We start from the raw sequence: 17,529 nt of genomic DNA, 5'->3' as shown, positions 1-17,529 counted from the left end.
CCATTTGTAGCTTAAAGGTTAAAAAGGGATTGTCACTCACTGAATTGGCTCGCCATTAAGTCTTGTGAGCGCCTTCGTATGGAATTATTTTTTGTTGTTGTTAAGTCCGCGTTTTACTCGTCCGCGTTTTACTAGTCCGCGTTTTACTAGTCCGCGTCTTACTAGTCCGCGTTTTACTAGTCCGCGTTTTACTAGTCCGCGTTTTATTAGTCCGGGTTTTACTAGTCCGCGCTTTACTAGTCCGCGTTTTACTAGTCCGCGTTTTACTAGTCCGCGTTTTACTAGTCCGCGTTTTACTAGTCCGCGTTTTACTAGTCCGCGTTTTACTAGTCCGCGCTTTACTAGTCCGCGTTTTACTAGTCCGCGTTTTACTAGTCCGCGTTTTACTAGTCCTCGTTTTACTAGTCCGCTTTTTACTAGTCCGCGTTTTACTAGTCCGCGCTTTACTAGTCCGCGTTTTACTAGTCCGCGTTTTACTAGTCCGCGTTTTACTAGTCCGCATTTACTAGTCCACGTTTTACTAGTCCACACTTTACTAGTCCGCGTTTTACTAGTCCAGTCCAGTCCAGTGCAGTCCACGAAATACCACATGCCACAAAGTTTCACTTATTGCAAACAGGCCCTTAATAAACAATTTTCGGGTTACGGTAATTTGCGAAACGAAACGAAACGAAACAAGGTTCGTAGACAATTTCTTTAGGCGCTCTGCTCCCGAAAATTGTCTTGCCAGATAAAGCAAAGACAGGCTTACAGACGCGGCGAGAAATTCAATTATTCCCTCTCTTCGAAAACTGTTCTCGCTAGATGCCTTGTTTCGCAAAATACCAATAACGGCCGGCTTATGGTATTTTGCGAAACGAAAGGAAACGAAACGAGAGGAAACGAAACGAAACGAAACAAGGTTCGCGGTTAACTTCTTTTGGCGCTCTGCTACCGAAAATGATCTTGTTAGATAAAGCAAATACTGGCTTACAGACGCGACAAGAAATTCCCTGTCTTCGAATAATGTTCTCGCCAGATGCCTTGTTTCGCAAAATACTAATAGCGGCCGATTGGTACTCGACGAAGCAAGATTCGCTGACTAATAGACTATATTTACAGGCGCTCTGCTTCCGAAAATTATCTTGATACAGATCTTGTTAGGAAAATAGGTGGCCCATTCGTATCAAAGCGGAAAACAAAAATCTGCCCTTTGACATTGCTGTAGAATGTCTACCAGTACGTATGTATTTTTTATATTGTTATTAAAACCTACAAAAATTTTTAAATTTTTTCCAGAGGCTTAGTCCAGTGATAGGTTTCAACAATTTATATTTTGCGACCCTTGTTCTCTCTTGTCCTGGTGTACAATTATTTACTATTCATTCTCACGCGAGAGAATGCGTGACACTTCCATTCCAAGTCACATGTATCAGATTTTAAGGTGTTCACTATCTACGTTGCGATCAGTGTATTATTAGTGTTGAGGATTTTCTTGGCGCTTGAATATGTGCTTGAATATTGTTATGTCGCAACATAACACACGATCAACCGACATGATGCAATTAAAGGGTACTGTTTTGTTCTTGATGGTGTTCGTAATACTGCAAAATGGCGGGAAATAGTATGTAATGCAAATGGCTGCGTAACAATATATTTCGAAGAGAGGGCAAATTTTTAGTGTCATTTCTAAGGCTGTATTTGCTTTCTGTCGAAGGATAATTTTCAGAAGCAGAGCGCCTGATGGTCAGCGAACCTTGCTTCGTCGCCTACTAATCGGCCGTTATTGGTATTTTGCGAAACAAGGCATCTAGCGAGAACAGTTTTCGAAGAGAGGGAATACTTGGATTTCTTGCTACGTCTGCAAGCCTGTGTTTGCTTTATCTGGCAAGACAATTTTCAGGAGCAGAGGGCTTAAAGAAATTGTCTGCGAAACTCGTTTCGTTTCGTTTCGTTTCGTTTCGCAAATTACCGTAAGCCACAATTTTCTCGCTGGGCGGTAGGCCCTTCGTTAGAATTTCGCGCATGGCTGGATTTGTTTACAGTTTCTTGCTGCGCTTCGCTTCAACTTCAGCACAACACATGTGAGCCACAATGAAAAGTTAGCTAATTTTGCCGTTGGGCTTTTTATTCACAGACCACGCAAATCAAAAGTTGTTTGTAAGGAAGGACAGCTGCGAAATGTACAAAGTTTTCTAAGGGACTCGCTTAGCTATTTTCTGCCCATTAGATCTTTTAAATTTGTTTTCAGTTTACCACGTCCTCGTCACCGTTACCGTCGTGGTTTAGTGCCTGTTCTCACTACACGAAATTTTCTTTGTTTTGCAAAAGAATTTGTCAACGCGAAACCATTTTCAGTGCGAACGATTTTTTTGACCCTCCAAAATTTTCGCAAGAGCCACCAAACTTCTGAGATGCCGTCAACTACTTTTGGATGCCTACAATGTTTTGTCGGGCGAGAAATCTATTGTCCCCTGACAGATACCCTTCAACTGGTCATCATATTTCGTAATTGAACGTCGCGTTAGTGAGTTGTGGAATGACTCTCTACCCATTCTCAAACTGTCTACGGAAAAAGGCTTCAGGAAGTTACGATTTCAAACCAGGATTCTACAGGTCGACTGAGGCGTCGACGTTTATTGAGCAACTGAGTTAAAGTCTCCATGATTGGTAGAAGCCGAATCCTTCCCAAGAAAACCAAAAGTAATTGTTCACTGGCCACAATCTTTTTTTGCATGGCAAGCAAACAGCAAAGAAAGGCGATTAAAACATCTCGCGGGGGCATTTTGCTTTGCGATCAGTCCTTGACCAGAAAATACATAAAAGAAAACGCACTGTCACGAAACCTCGGTATCTTTTTCGATTGCTTAACTTTTGTGATTACCCAAATAATTCGCAGGTCTCGAGGGTAGTTGAAAAATATGGAATGCCAGAATTCCGTGCCGGAATACCTGGAATACCCGGAATACCCGGAATACCCGGAATTCCCGGAATGACCAAAAAATGACAAATTGAAAAAAAAATTACCTAATAATTAAAAATAATAAGTTTGAATAAATAATTAAAAAATATTTAATGAGAAGAGTAAAAATAAAGTGAAAATAAAAATTAAAAAGAAAAAAAGGAAAATTAGTTCTCTATAAGAAAAACAAAAAAAATGCAAAATTTTCTCTCGATCAGTCATAAGATGCAGAGACCACGTGACGTAAAAAATAACTACCTATGGCACTGTTCACAGAGATGCACATACTAGAACTACATGTAGCTTACAGCCTACAAAATACAAACTGATGCCAAAGATTGCTTCAAGGTAAATAAACCAGAAGTGTGATTTATTATTGACAGACCTCAAGCACTGTGGGTTCTAAGTGGAAAAGGGGATGTAAATACGATAAGCACTTGGCGAGCAAACCCAAAGTGCGACCGCACTTAAAATATGTCAGCACAAGCATTTTCTAATCCCACCCAATTTTTGCGATTTTTGATAGATTGCGATAAAAGTAATTTATTGACTGCAATGATTGAGATTAGATTTTTTGATAGATTCAGACATTAACGTTTTTTTTTTTACATTTAACTTCAGACATAAAGTTGATTTCTTTTTAGTGGCTTATCAGATGGTCTCCACGAATATAAATTTATCGACTGGAGTGATAATGTCATTAATTCATTGTATGTCTTGGTCAAATCCCGGGTGACAAATCCATGCGAACGCGTCTTAACCATGAACCTACCAGATATTTCTGATCTACTTGACTTCGAGTTTTTCCTGTAACGTGCATGAATGGGCTTCACGTCAATATCAAAGGCACTGCAGAGTGATAATTAGTTAATTGAGACATTACTCAAGAGGTAACCACATGGAGGGGGGTGCTTGCGATGAAAAAATTGATTTGATGAGAAAAAAAGGAGTATGGTAGCAAGCCTTCGATCTTCCTTTTCTTATCGGACTAGGGAATTGAATCAGGGGCAAGCGACCTTTTTCCACTGGAACTATTTCATTTGCCACAAACTGTTAACAACAAAAAAAGTTGCTCTTGTCTGGAAGGGAAAGAAATCACGTTCTGTCTTGTGTGATAGCGACACACTGATTTCACTTTTTGTTATTGTTCTGTCTGGAAATAGCTAATCCACGTTTGTGTATTAAAGGTGTGCCGAAGAGATAAGAGACTCGGGAGACTACAACTACTGCCTCTGAATATGACGCTTTGTTCGCGTAGTTTTAACAATCGATAATTGTTGTTTTAGGGCACAGCATTAGCATATATTGGTGGATTAAATCTTTTCCGATGAGTACTCTTGTATCCATTTGCTTTTCATTTGTGATAGCTTCTAATAAGTGCTGTGCAAGCTATTTCCAAACATTTTTTTCCTCTTTTCCAGCTCTTTCTCTGAACTACTCGATTCTATGTGGTTTACAAATAGAAATAGATTAAAAAAGGAAATTGATAAACAGTGCCTATACACTTCGGAATAGCTAGGAGTACCACCAATAAAGACAACAGACCACGTGGTGGGTCATATTTAACATTCAAGTGAAACCACAACCATAAAAAGTAATTGGAAAAAAATCTTACCATCTCCAGAGACAACCGAGGAGTAAGTCCTTTTTTGTCCTTTTTCTTGTTTAGAATAATCCATCAGTACAAGGTTTATATTCAAAGGTATAGATAATTAATGCGAAAATGTGTCGAGTAACTGACGATCTCTCAGTTTTAAGTGGAGACGGCTGGTAGCTGCCATGATAGCTCCCAATGTGTGGTTAATAATTATTTAAGGTAGAGTATTAATTTTTATTACACGACTCGGGCAGTCAGAGGGCCAATAACTAAAATCAACCAATCAAAATGCGCTATTGCCGGTCCAATAGTCTCTAAGTATTGGACCGGGCATTGTCCCGAATGGTCCCGAATGATACCACACTTGTTTCCCTTTGAACTTCAGTCGTATAATAAATATCTTATTAACCAAGCTTGCTCGGGACCGTAATGGAAGAACATCGGCCCTCGGTCTTCTTTATACGGACCTCACTGCACTCGGTCCGTAATGGCAAGACTCCGGGCCGATATTCTCCCAGTACGGCCCTCGCGCTTGGTTAATAAGATATATGTAATAGTTCGGAGATTTTTAAAATTGAAACGATTAAACTAATTGGAAATATTGCATTTGTTTAATCTTCTGCAATGGTTCCGGCCGGAAAAGTGTGCCGGCTTAATGGTCATTGCACCCTAGACATCCTACAGGTGTGTAAATGTGTGAAGGAGAATTTAAAACGGGGAGTAACCATGCATGTGATGGACTAGCATCCCATCTAGGGGGAAGGGAGAGTACAAATATTTCGTCGCTTAGGCTGTATGGGCTACTTGCCTGACGCAGACGTTTTCAAATTCTAATACGCGCATCTCCATGAACAGTTCTGGTAAGTGTTTTTCTTTTTTTTTTTTCCGGGACCCTCAGAGATAGATTTCGCATTAAATTATTTGATTAAGTTGTGAATTTACTATTAATTATTATTCATCAATATTCTTATTTATTTATTTATTTACTCTTTTTTTTTTTTTTTTTTTAATTTCTTATTTTTCGGTCATTCCGGGAATTCCGGGAATTCCAGGTATCGTGATATTCCAGGTATTCCGGGTATTCCTGGTATTCCGGCGTTCTATATTTTCCAAACTACCGGTCTCAAGTACGAACGCTAATTACAAAAACACAAAATTCGTTGTTACAAAATTTTCAACTTTACCGCAAATAGCAAACCAAATTTTTCGGTGTAGTGCGAACCGGGTCTTACCTAATTTTTACACTGTCGACCAAAATTTCTCTTTCTTAAGCGTAATTACTTTGTTATCAAAACAGACTAAAAAGTACTTGTGTCGTACAAGTTAATAGCATTTTGGCGCAATGTCCTATGGAAGCTCAAAATGTTATAATTTCTAAATATCTACTAGTTGATTATACAACCCCTTGATGGAAAACTTCAGACCCATTGTAATTAATGCCGTCCGTAGTAAACGCATCAGTTTTTTAAATCATACACAGGACCGGGTTTATTCAAAACCAATTTCTAAGGATTTCAACTCAGCGTGTCTCAAAGCGTATGTCAGAGAATTTGCAGTTTCAGAAGCATGTAGAAGCGACAGCAATTGATGTCGTACTCGACGAATCAGTGATTAGGTTGAATCTCTTAGATGTAACAAATGTTAGTACAATCTTTATGAAAATTATACCGTACCGAGTATCACTGAATAATGATACTTGATAACTAAAGGTGAATCTGAAACCTCAGTGCTTCATTCCCGTGAGATTACGGCTCCGGCAGGCGATGTCTTACAGGTGACCTTTCACAGATCAAGATGATTTTCAAATGGAGTACCGTCTACACTTATACCGGCTGCACTTATATTTGTATAAATTTGTGAACGAACGAAAACGCAGATATCCAGATATACCGTCTGCACTTATACCGGCTGCACTTATATTTGTATAATTCGTGAACGAACGAAAACGCAGATATCCATGTTGTTTGCATCATGACACTGCCATCTGTTCAGCTGTAAAACTCACCGAACGAAATAAATTCTCCTTGCAAAGTCAAACAGTCCACTAATTCAAGAAACAAGACCCTCTTACATTTCAGTCTCCACTTCTTCCAATTTGCAACTGAGCTGAATGGGGACGAGATGGCCACGAGAGGGGAATTGATTCTTGAAGAAAATCGTTCGGTAAGATAAAAGCATATTTCACAAATTTTGTTTTTTCCAGTCTGTAATCTAAGTATTTTAAAGTTATACCGTACAAAAGCTTAAAGTGCCCCTGAGATCAAAATCTTTGTGCATCATTTTTTTCCATTTTCGTGTTCACTGTGACTCCTTCACCTACTCTGCCAAATTTCAGTTTAGACCGAGCACCAGAAATACCTTTTCTCAGGCCGTTAAATTCACGATTTCGCGTCCGCCATTATTTGATCATGTTCCGGAAGTTGATCGCAGGACTCAGAGGAAGTGACGTCAAAGGCTCAACGCGAAAATCTCACATTCAAAAATGTCAAGCAAACATAACAGAGTGCTTTACTCTATTCTTACAAAAACTAAAAAAAAATGACTGGGCATCGATGCGTAATCAAAGCTGAAGTAATCGTGCAGACCATGCTGCAGGTATTTCTCTGCATCGGAGCCTTGCAAATAGGTCAGAGCGGGAAAAACGGATGCGATTTGTGCGACTTCGGTCGTGTATCTTTAATAGATCCTTAATTGGGTTTCATATGGGGTTATAGGCTTTCCCTACCCTGTCACCTTGAAAAGTTAAATTTCCCGGGAGACCACGGCTCCGATCACATAAATCACATCTTTGATTGCCGTGTTGCGAACATGGTTGTCCTGATAGTGTAGTGGTCATCACACCTGACTAGTAACAGGAGGGACGTGGGTTCAAATCCCGCTCAGGGCAAATTTTCTTTTCAAACATTTATTCTATTTAAATATGGTTACTTGGGGTGTACAGGGTCAGGGTTTCCCTCGCATACAGAATTTATATATATATATATATATATATATATAGAAAATTAAAAAAAAAAAGCGAGGATGGACAACTTCTGACGTAAAAAATATAAATCACTGAAATCGGCGAGAAAGCATGTAGCATGACGGTCTGGTGCTCTCATGGACACACATAAAGCCCCATTAAGGCCCTCTTAACAAAAGACAAAATAGATGGGAATATAGAGGCTGCGGGAAGAAGTATATAGATGAGAAGCATCAAAAACGATAGCTGGAAGGAATGGGGATCTGTGATAACAACTATAGAATAGTAAGTCCACCTCCCCTTTTGAAGACTGCAAAAGCATTAGAAACTATCATCATGTTGAATTAAGGGTCAGTTGAGTTATTCATTAAATGTTGGGTAAAAAATCATCCCTCTGACTTTACCGACCTCTCTTTTTAAAAGCAATTCAAGCATTTGAAATAAAAGCTAGTATCAGTTCAAATAATCCTCTAATACGAAATCTTAAATCAATCTTTTCCATTAAGGTGTCTTTCTGAATCGTTTTGTTTATCTCCAAATTTGTGGTTGCAATGAAATTTCTTATTTGTCAGTGAGCCGAAGAGTGCATTAATAATCTCGCCCCAGATGACCTTGTAAATAAGTTTAGGCTGCGTTCTTGGGTTCATGACAAGTAAACTCGATCAGCTAGTACCCTGGATATACCTTTTTGTCGCCTTTCAACTGGTCTGAGGTCTTCTGTTTGTCGAGGAGCAAAACTATGAAATTCATTGAGCAGCAATCTTAAGCGTTTAAAATGTCCCTAGAAATTTAAGGTGATTCCCTTGTTTTGCACTGCGCAACCTTTTCTGCGCATAACATTGCGACATCCAAGATGGCGGCCGTTCTTCCCGCTAGCGTGAGAAGAACAGACAAAGGCCGCTTTAGCAAAGCGAAAACTTTTATTCGCAATAAGAATGCCGCAAATCGGCTGAAAGCTTCCTGGTATGCTCTTGAAAAACAACAAAATGAAAAGGATGAGCGTGATCCGGAAGTCTGCAGTGGATTTCCACTTCGCGGCCGTCAAGTTGTGGAATTAAATGTCCTCGCTGAGGCTTTGGACGGGGGCTGTGAAGCCTGTGGGGCAGCTCTACGGCTCTCCGACTGCATAAAAGAAACAGTGTCTGGGCTAGGATCACTACTGTACATATCTTGTTCAAACTCTGAGTGTGGAGAGACAAATACCTGTCGTACAAACAAGACCCACCGTAGCATCGGAACAACGCGAGGGAGACCAATCTTTGATGTAAACACGAAGCTCGCTGCAGGTTTGTTTACATTTAACGTTGCTAAAAATATTGTTTTCCACCATTACAGCATCCATTTAACATCTAGCCAAAATTTAATAAGCTGAATCGACATATTTACAGGGATGCTACACGCAGGCATAGGTCCTACCCACGTAAACGAGTTGTTATCATTCATCAATATACCATCACTTGGAGAGTCCGCGCTGAAGGCTCGCGAGAGGGAAGTGGGGCTTCAAATTGAAAATTTGGCAAAGGAATCATGTCTGAAAGGTTTAGAAAGTGAAAGAAGCCTGTGGAAAGATGATAGTGAAAAGGAAAATGTGGAGATAGGAGCGTCATATGACATGGGATGGAAAAAAAGGGGAAAAGCCCGCAACAGCCTGACAGGTACACTGCAAAATTAATTCAACGTCTGATTCAAAGCTGCTGTTTTTTTCTCTGGATTGTTCTTTAGCTTACTGAAAGTTCTGGTGTCAGCCAATAGTCAAAGTTAATTAACTAAACGGTAGCCGTTCGAACAGTGAACGGAACGGCAAGCGAACGGGTGACGAACGGCTTGGAAAGCCGTTCGAAACGGATACTATGAACGGATGAACGGCTAATTAAAATTTTCGAACGGATGAGGTCCAACGGATGAACGGCTAATGAAAATTATCGAAGGTATGAACGGCTAATTTTTCGAACACTGAGATGAGCCTCACAGATGAGATCAAATGGATAAACGGCTAAGCGGTCGAACAAGTGATGGCCTGTAGAAATTATTTGAACAGATGGTTTCGTCAAAACGAATGCCGACACAGGCGTCCCAAGCTCTTGTCTTGAGCTAAAGCGAAGGATTATTTCCTGAAAGCGTCACGCGTTGGGTGACGCGGTGTTAAGTAACGCGAGGTATTTGACACAATCTGTGAAAAGATAACTTGAAACGAGTCAAAACTCAATCGTTTGAATAACTCGACTTCGCTTTCGTCGCATTCAAACGGATTATAATTAATATTTTTATCATTGAATTCGACCGATTAAGATAAGGTACAACCAAGGAACTTGCACGCGAAAAGCATAGTTCTCAACTTCAATTCGGGTTTAAATTTCCATAATCCCAGCTTCCCTGTCACTCCATCAAAAATGTGTTGCCTTGGTCACTGCTAACAACTTGTGTCAACTACCGCCATTTCACACAATCACAAAATGGAGAATTCAACGAGAGAAGATATGGATTGCGATCACACCGAAAATGTTTCTACCATCGTTGCCAAAGTGCGAAGTGAACGGCTGATGAATTTTCTCGAACGGATAGCTCGAACCGTTCGAACGGATGATGAATATTCAAGAACGGATAGCTTGAGTCGTTCAAACGGCATGCCAATCCAGTCGAACGGCCGATGAACGACTGGTGAACGGCTTTCCGTTTAAAAACGGGTAACCGTTCGGAACGTTTTCCCGTGAGAGGTCACATATTGAATTAAGTTTGGAGTTTGACTTGGCTTAAGAAAACAAAATTATGTTGGGTCCAGTTTGACCTATTGAGTAAGGTGTTCGACTCGGGCCTAGGAAAGAAATAATCTAAGTCACTTTGGGGATCATGTTCGGCTTATATGCATGTTTATACATTTATGCTTGACTTCAAGTCAACTGTTGTGTTAGTGGACAAATTTTTTTTAGACAGCTGACCAACTTTGAATAAAACTTTGAACCTAACTGTAATTCTGATGGAATTGTCTGAGTTCAGGAGGGATCTTTCCACTTGCAACAGTTTGCTTGATGTACTTCATTAGATCACTTGTGCAAATCTCACACCCTTGATTAGCAGTGGCTGTCTTCGGAAGTCCACAATGGCAAAACCAGTCATCACAATCGCGAACTCTCTTAGGAATATAAGAATCACTTATGTTCCTCTTCTTACAGCGATAGGCAATGCTGTATGGATCTTTCTCTCGCAGGCATACCATGCAGACAAACTCGTGTCTGAACACAGTCCACCGCCTTAGGCTCTTTCTGGCATTGCATGTGTTCTCCACATACTTAACCAATTTCACATGCTTTGCTTCTCTACCCTGCATTGAATTCAGGCCCAATCCATACCCAAGCTTCTGATACAATTTGCTAGTGTGGTAGGGGATGGCTCCTCCTACTGTCCAGATGGTAGGAGTGATGTCGGCCAGCAACAAACAATTGGCATTGAAAAATTGTTGGCATAAAACCTTTAAATTTTCAACTTGCTCTTTGCTCACCTCAACTCTTGAGTAAATTGAAACTGCATCTCTCAGTTTGACACCAATGAATGACAATGTGTGGAGTTTCAGAACATGTCCCTTTGAAAGGTTGGGGATCTTCAGAAGTTCCTGAATCAAAGTGCCAAATTCCCAACAGAAGTACTTTGAGTCAAGTCCTTTGAATCTATATGAGAATGAAATTCCCTTCTTCCGCTTCTCACTGAACCACCGCAGAAAGGCCTTGTACAGTCTCCCACACTTTAGGGTGTCTTAAAGGCACTTCAGAAATGCAAGCAGGGGGGAACTGTCTGGAAGATCAGAAACTGCTGTTACTGACTTGAGGTGATTCTGGTGTGTGTAATGCATTACAATGGCAAGTGCAGTTAAAAACCAGCTCTGCCAAGCATTATTTGTGTTATGTAGAGGTTCAGCCTTGAGTAAATCCACATACATTCCCAATGGGGGTACAAATTCTTGTCTAGACTTGTTTTGAGCTATGAATTTAGTGACCTCATTTCTTTGTTTCCCCATGGGATCTCGAAGTTTTGTCTTCAACTTCTCAACTCTCTCTGCCATGACCAGTCTCTTTGTGTAATCCCATGGCTGCCATGTTGCTTCAGGACCACCAATAGTACCACCTATGGTTCTCTTACTTGTTTGATTAACATTGGAAAATGGTGAAAAATAAGTTGCACAATTGTTCAGTTCTCCTGAGTGGGATGACATCCACTTCATGTCAGATGGGATTAACTCAAATTTGAACACAACCTGCTTTCCACGTTCAGTGGTCAGTTGTTTGCCTTCTACCTCCTCCATTTCTTCTCTCAGATGGTTGGTGTATGACTTCATGAGTGCAAGGTCTTCTTCGCAATTAGCCCCCAGAAGTAAATGGTTATCATTACAACTTTGCACTCTTTGCAACAAGTTCAGGAAACTAACCAAGTATGCAGTGGCAGTATCATCTTTACCAAATGGTGCACCATCTGCCCCCACTGCCACATACAGCACTCCCTCTTCTCCATTGAACCACGGTAGACAAGGGTCTTTTTCATGGAGTGTCAGGTACATGTCAGCAAGCCTCAAAAGGAAAGGTTTAAGGGGCCTGTACACGCCAGGAACTGATTCTATAGAAAGCTTTTCTGCTAAAATTTCTAAAGATAAAACCTCACCAAGGTCAATGTTCTTGATATAACTCATCAGAGTTTTGTACGGAAGGATCTTGGGAATCTCACAGCTTTGCATAAATTGTGATTTCTTATTTTTCCTTGATTGATCAGAAGATTGTTTCATCACATCACTGCTGTTTCGTATGTTAGTGTACTTCCACTTACTTACCATCCCCCCTTCGTACAACACACGCATGCTCCTAAGCTGGTTTTGATCACTTTTTTCACATTCTTGAACTCTCCTTTTAACAATCTTCGGAATAATATCATTCATGCAAACTGCTGAATTAGCAATGTAAGATTCCATCACTTGTCTTGAAGTTGTGCCAATTAATGTGGTCCACAACCCATCTTGCACAGATTTGTCATCAGAGACTGACATGCTGTTGCTTCCACAATGTATTGGTTTTAGTGCAGCAATGGTCTTTTTTTTCCTTCGTAATTGCTGGAATCTTGATAGTTGCTCAAGCTTGTCGCTGCTATCATTCTGCACTTTACTGCTTACATATGGCTTCCGAGGCTTTTTTAATTGGATTGGACGTTCATTTTCATTTGCAATAGCTTTAAGTTCAGTGATCTGTTATTGGCAATAAATAGATTATCAATGGATCATTAATTTTAATGATCTCAAGAATCAGAAAATTAATTTGAAAAATATATTGACTCAGGAGATCTAGACTCAGTGTTAATGTTTTCAAGACCGAAGTTGCTTCAGTCACTAATAAAATAGTGACCAGTATTATTATAACAGAAACTGATGAGAACACAAATATGTCTCAGGTTTAATCCTATACATTTAAGGCTGTACATTTCCTATACTCCTACAATTGAGTTGGAGGAAGTTCAAAAATGTTTTAATGCAATTTCTCTTTGGTGACTACTTTCTTTATAATCCTCCCATAACTATGGTATTATACATGTAAAATGAATTGATCCTGTGAGAGCAAGTTTGATGTTGATCTTGCAATCTTGAGACTTAAAGGAATATAACAGCCAATTTTGCTATCAAAAGAATCTCAAGCTTAAAAAAATATGTGTTAAAAACACTGATTTCTAGCAGAGAGTTCAAACCTTTTAAAAAATGACCCATATGGCCCATTTCAAGGGGGTCCATGAACCTGCATGGGATCAATATTTTGTAATGAAACAGAATGCAGATTGCATACAGACTGCATCAATGGCTACAATACCTCCATCTATTAGTGAAGCTATTGTAGCTCACAGAACAACTGTGTTGTACAGAAAATCAGCTTTAAGTCTGAGCCCCCCATGATAATATATATCACACAACTGATATGGAGAAGTTAAATGAACAAACCTTTCGTTTTCGCCTGCGTACAATTTCTTGTTTGTTGTGTAATTTAGTTCCCAATTCGTCAATGTTGACTCTGTCAGCAGCCAGTTGCCTTTTGAGCTCTAATATTTGTGCATCTGCATCAAGTAATTTCTGCATTTCAGCATTTACCTTTTCCTTCTTGAGCTGTTGGTATTTTCCGATCAAAAATCTTGTTTTCTTGTTACTTGCCGCCCATGGTGGACTGAAAACGCCATGATTTATTTTTGCCAGGAGAAGACAAAAGCAACGACTGAATACATATTTAACAAGCACAGACATCGAACTAAGATCGTATCATTTCGGATTTTTTATTAAAGCTCATTACACTCCGAAAAATGCCCAAAGAAAATGATTACCTGAAAGGCTCGCCAGAGTCACTTGGCTCTGAATTTTCGCCTCCAATCATATCCTTTTTTTCCGAAGTTATCGAGCTAGAATGTACTTATCACGCACCGACAGAAAGCTTATGAATTCAACTCTCTCGATATGACCACCAAAATTGTATTGCTCGTACCAGTCCTCCAAAATATCGCCTAAAGCTCGGCCTCCCCGGGATGTATGCCGGCACCCAGAAGCCTTTGCAGACTTTTTCAGCGCAATTTGAAAAAACTACCCTCGCGTGTCGCGCACATAGAAGGGGTGGTCTGGCCCCACCGTGTTTGGTTATGTACTAAAGCAAAATAAGGATGATGAAGAAGGTGTGCGAAATGGTCTGAAGTCTATTGTGCCCCATGCTTCCTTCCTTCCTTCCAGTGGCGACTGGTGTGGCTACTTAAAAAATGCTATGTCCTACAAACACAGAGGCCTTCCCCATGGAAAGGATTTGATGTACAAAAGCTTGAGGCAGTACCTAGAAACGATCATAGAAGTAAGTACAGTGTACGAGTATGGTGGCACAGCTCGCTCCTCACAAATTCCTAACTCCAACCATTTTACATGTAGTAGAGGAACACAACTCTTAGAAAATAGTGTTAGTGCTTATGATTGTATTCTAATTAATAACTGCAAGGGATAGCGCTATAAGTGTTAGGGGACTATCAACCTCTTTCTCCATTTCACAAGCTTTATTAGATACCAAATTTTAATGAATAAAAACCATTTGCTTCTTCAATTTAGGTTTATGCTTCAAATGCCAAGAAGCTAGCTTCCCTTGGGTCGAACCAGGCAAATGAAGCAGTCAACAACGCTATAGAAAGCAAAGCTCCAAAGATCAGACACAACGGATCTAGTGAAAGCAATGACTTCCGTGTTGCATGTGCTGTTGGCCAAAAGAACTTAGGCCATTCTTATGTTTCTCAGGTGAGCAGATATAATATTGTGAGCATTTTGTACACTTCCCAATTTGTGAGATCCATTAAACATTACACATTATCCAATGTGTCTAGTGTTGTACCACCAGTACCTATTTCATATCATAAGTCACAAAAAAAAAAATGAAACACCACTATATTATAACTTAGAATATGGTTTTTTATGAAGACACAACTATCTCCAGGTTCCAATTCTTTAAAGCTTGCAAAGAAAATGGACAAGAAAATACTAAGTTTGAAAGAGAAACAGAAAACAAGACAGTAAAAGAAGAAAAGAATTGCAAAGAAAGTGAAGCGGTTGAAAAAGACAAAACAGCTTGAGAACAGAGAAGGACAACAGTATAGTTTTGGAATGGTCTTTGATGGACACAATGCTGCTCAGGAAATTCCAGCATCACCTGCAGCCTCAAAGATTGAGAGAGTATCATTAACCAAAGACTACCATCAAATCATGTTTGATTGGGAAACATCTGGAAGGGGTAATTAGCTTTACAGGGTGGAGTTTAGGAAAAAAGTAACAAAGGGAATATAACAATGTTTGTCATAGCAGGGTATTTCTGATTGCACATTAGAGAATAATTAACAACTATTCACCGAAGTGGAGATGGTTAGTGATGGATATTTACCGAGCCGTGAAGCGGCGAGGTAAATATCCACCGCTAACCACCGACACTGAGGTGAATAGTTGTTTTAATATATACTAAAACAGTGAGATAATAAACACCACCGTCGTTAATTTGAGTGATTTCTTCGCTTCTCACGGATGCAAACCGGGACGCCATGTTTTCCCAAGTTGCTCGGAGGTAAATAGCAAAGGTTATTCGGAGTTTGACTAGCCAATCAGAGCGCGCCTTCAACGCTATCCACTGTTTTAGTATGTACTAATTATATTTGATCATGGAATTGTTTTTCTATTTTGCTAAATTACTGAATACTCATCCTGCTAATTTGCATCACATAGATTCCTTTGTTTTATCATGGCTTGTTCTTAAAGAAAGTAGTTGAGATGCAAATTAGCAGGAGAGGTATTCAGAAATCACTCCTTCTATTTTAATTTTAGATACACGCCGCATAGATGCACTAAGCTTTTTCATTACATTTTTCTTTGTAATATCTTTGTAAAGTAATAATTGGATTACAATATCTTAAAACAGGTAATGATGCTGAAATCCTACAAATTGCAGCAACAGATGGTAAAGATGAGTTCTCTATTTATATCAAGCCATCTAATGTAATATCACCAGAAGCATCTACTGTGAACAAACTCACCTTTCAAAGAGGAATACTGTTTTATGATGGGAAGCCAATCGCTGATGCTGTTGCAATTGATGTGGCCCTGAAGACCTTCATTGAGTGGCTCAAATCAAGAATGCCTTGCATTTTAGTCGCACACAATTGCAAATCCTTTGATGCCAGGTTCTTGGTGCAAGAAGCAGAGAAAAATGGAGTCATGGATGACTTAGTTAAAACAGTTTCTGGCTTTACAGACTCTCTTTCAGCATTCAGGGAACTGCTTCCTGAAAGGAAATTCCATAGCCAAGAAAACTTAGTACAAGATCTTCTGTCTAAATCCTATGAAGCTCACAATGCTCTTGCAGATGTGCAAACACTTTACCAGCTAGTGAACAAGTTTCTAAATGTCAAACTGCTACATAAGCACAGCTTCAAAGTTTCATGGGCGGCATCCTATCAGAAGCTCCTAAAAGAAAAGAAACTTCTGGTTAATACCCTACAGCCATTAGTTAGAGAGAAGTACATTTCAGCCTCAATGGCCATTAAATGTACAAGCTCAGGTTTGGGTCTCCCTCACCTGCAAGTGGTATACCAAAGAGGCAAGGAAGAAGGGGTGAAGCAAGTTCTGATGGAGAGGTTTGACAACAAACCCAGAGTCTCCTCAAACAAGCGGGTGCTGGCGCAAATGTGTCGGTACTTTATAGATAATACAAATTAAGATTGTGATTTGTGCAATTAATGTTTTGAAATAATTTTTGCATGGAAAATGTAGTGGTCAGAATGAGGATCAGTGAGACACTGAAGTGTGGTTTTGAAGTATAAAAAGCAAATTTTAAAGTACAGTTCGTCTTTTTTCAGAGTATACTACATTGTACTGCACTCCTGTTAGAGTGATGGGTGAAGAATTCACATTTTGCTGTGTATAGAAACGAAACAAGACAACATACAAAGAAGAGGAATCAACAGTCTTTTCTTCAAGCTTCTTAGTCAAGCCTTTATTGCCCCAAAGAAAAACAAATCGAACCCTAGCTCACTGGAATTAACAAAACGCCAGTGCTACAAAATGGTTTCAACTACAGGCTTATAACTTCAAAATATCATCAAATCTTGACCTACCTCATTCTTTGTTATTTTTTTCACGCTTTCCAAGTATGAAATTCTGTGTTGGCGATATCAAACACACAAAAACAAGCGAAAACAAGCTTAATATCGAGTGCATACTTCAACCACGATGGGCACCATTTTGTGTCTCGTCCCAGTCCCCAACGTGCAAATTCTCCATCCTGACTACGATCTGAAAACCATGTCCACCTTTCACGGCAGTTTGTGAGAAAACAAGTACGATGACACCCGATTTTTTTTTCAGGTATTTGCTATGAACAGTCTAATAAAGAACACATTTGAAGAAGGAAAAAAGTTTGATAGTAGAACATGATTTTTTTTGGAAAACAGTTCCGTACTTGGTGCATTTTGGCCAAGGCGAGGACTTCAAGCTAAGCACGGAAC

General features: G+C 39.7%; 2 protein-coding genes and 1 pseudogene across 2 annotated transcripts; 2 read left to right on the top strand and 1 right to left on the bottom strand.

Moving 5' to 3' along the window:
• The first annotated feature begins 8,294 nt into the window (after positions 1 to 8,294).
• Positions 8,295 to 9,172, top strand: LOC148733304 (uncharacterized). Its single transcript, XM_088757984.1, has 2 exons — positions 8,295 to 8,786; positions 8,889 to 9,172. The coding sequence occupies exons 1-2, from the start codon at positions 8,354 to 8,356 to the stop codon at positions 9,170 to 9,172; spliced, it is 717 nt and encodes a 238-aa protein (XP_088614110.1). The 5' UTR covers positions 8,295 to 8,353.
• A 1,265-nt stretch (positions 9,173 to 10,437) lies between these two features.
• Positions 10,438 to 12,433, bottom strand: LOC148733303 (uncharacterized; annotated as a pseudogene).
• An 801-nt stretch (positions 12,434 to 13,234) lies between these two features.
• Positions 13,235 to 16,741, top strand: LOC111322133 (uncharacterized). Its single transcript, XM_088757983.1, is given in 5 exon segments — positions 13,235 to 13,357; positions 14,115 to 14,348; positions 14,597 to 14,780; positions 14,949 to 15,269; positions 15,945 to 16,741. Coding segments are annotated over 5 exon segments (1,659 nt in total).
• Positions 16,742 to 17,529: the final 788 nt, after the last annotated feature.

This window comes from Stylophora pistillata, chromosome 4 (assembly GCF_964205215.1).
Source record: "Stylophora pistillata chromosome 4, jaStyPist1.2, whole genome shotgun sequence".
Lineage (NCBI taxonomy): Eukaryota > Metazoa > Cnidaria > Anthozoa > Scleractinia > Pocilloporidae > Stylophora > Stylophora pistillata.
This window is presented reverse-complemented; position numbering and strand designations above follow the sequence as displayed.

Bases quoted from the DNA above. Each gene is read 5' to 3' on its own strand.
- LOC148733304 (XM_088757984.1), top strand. From the start codon at position 8,354: ATGGCGGCCGTTCTTCCCGCTAGCGTGAGAAGAACAGACAAAGGCCGC. The intron at 8,787-8,888 runs GTTTGTTTACAT...ACATATTTACAG, and splicing joins AAACACGAAGCTCGCTGCAG to GGATGCTACACGCAGGCATA.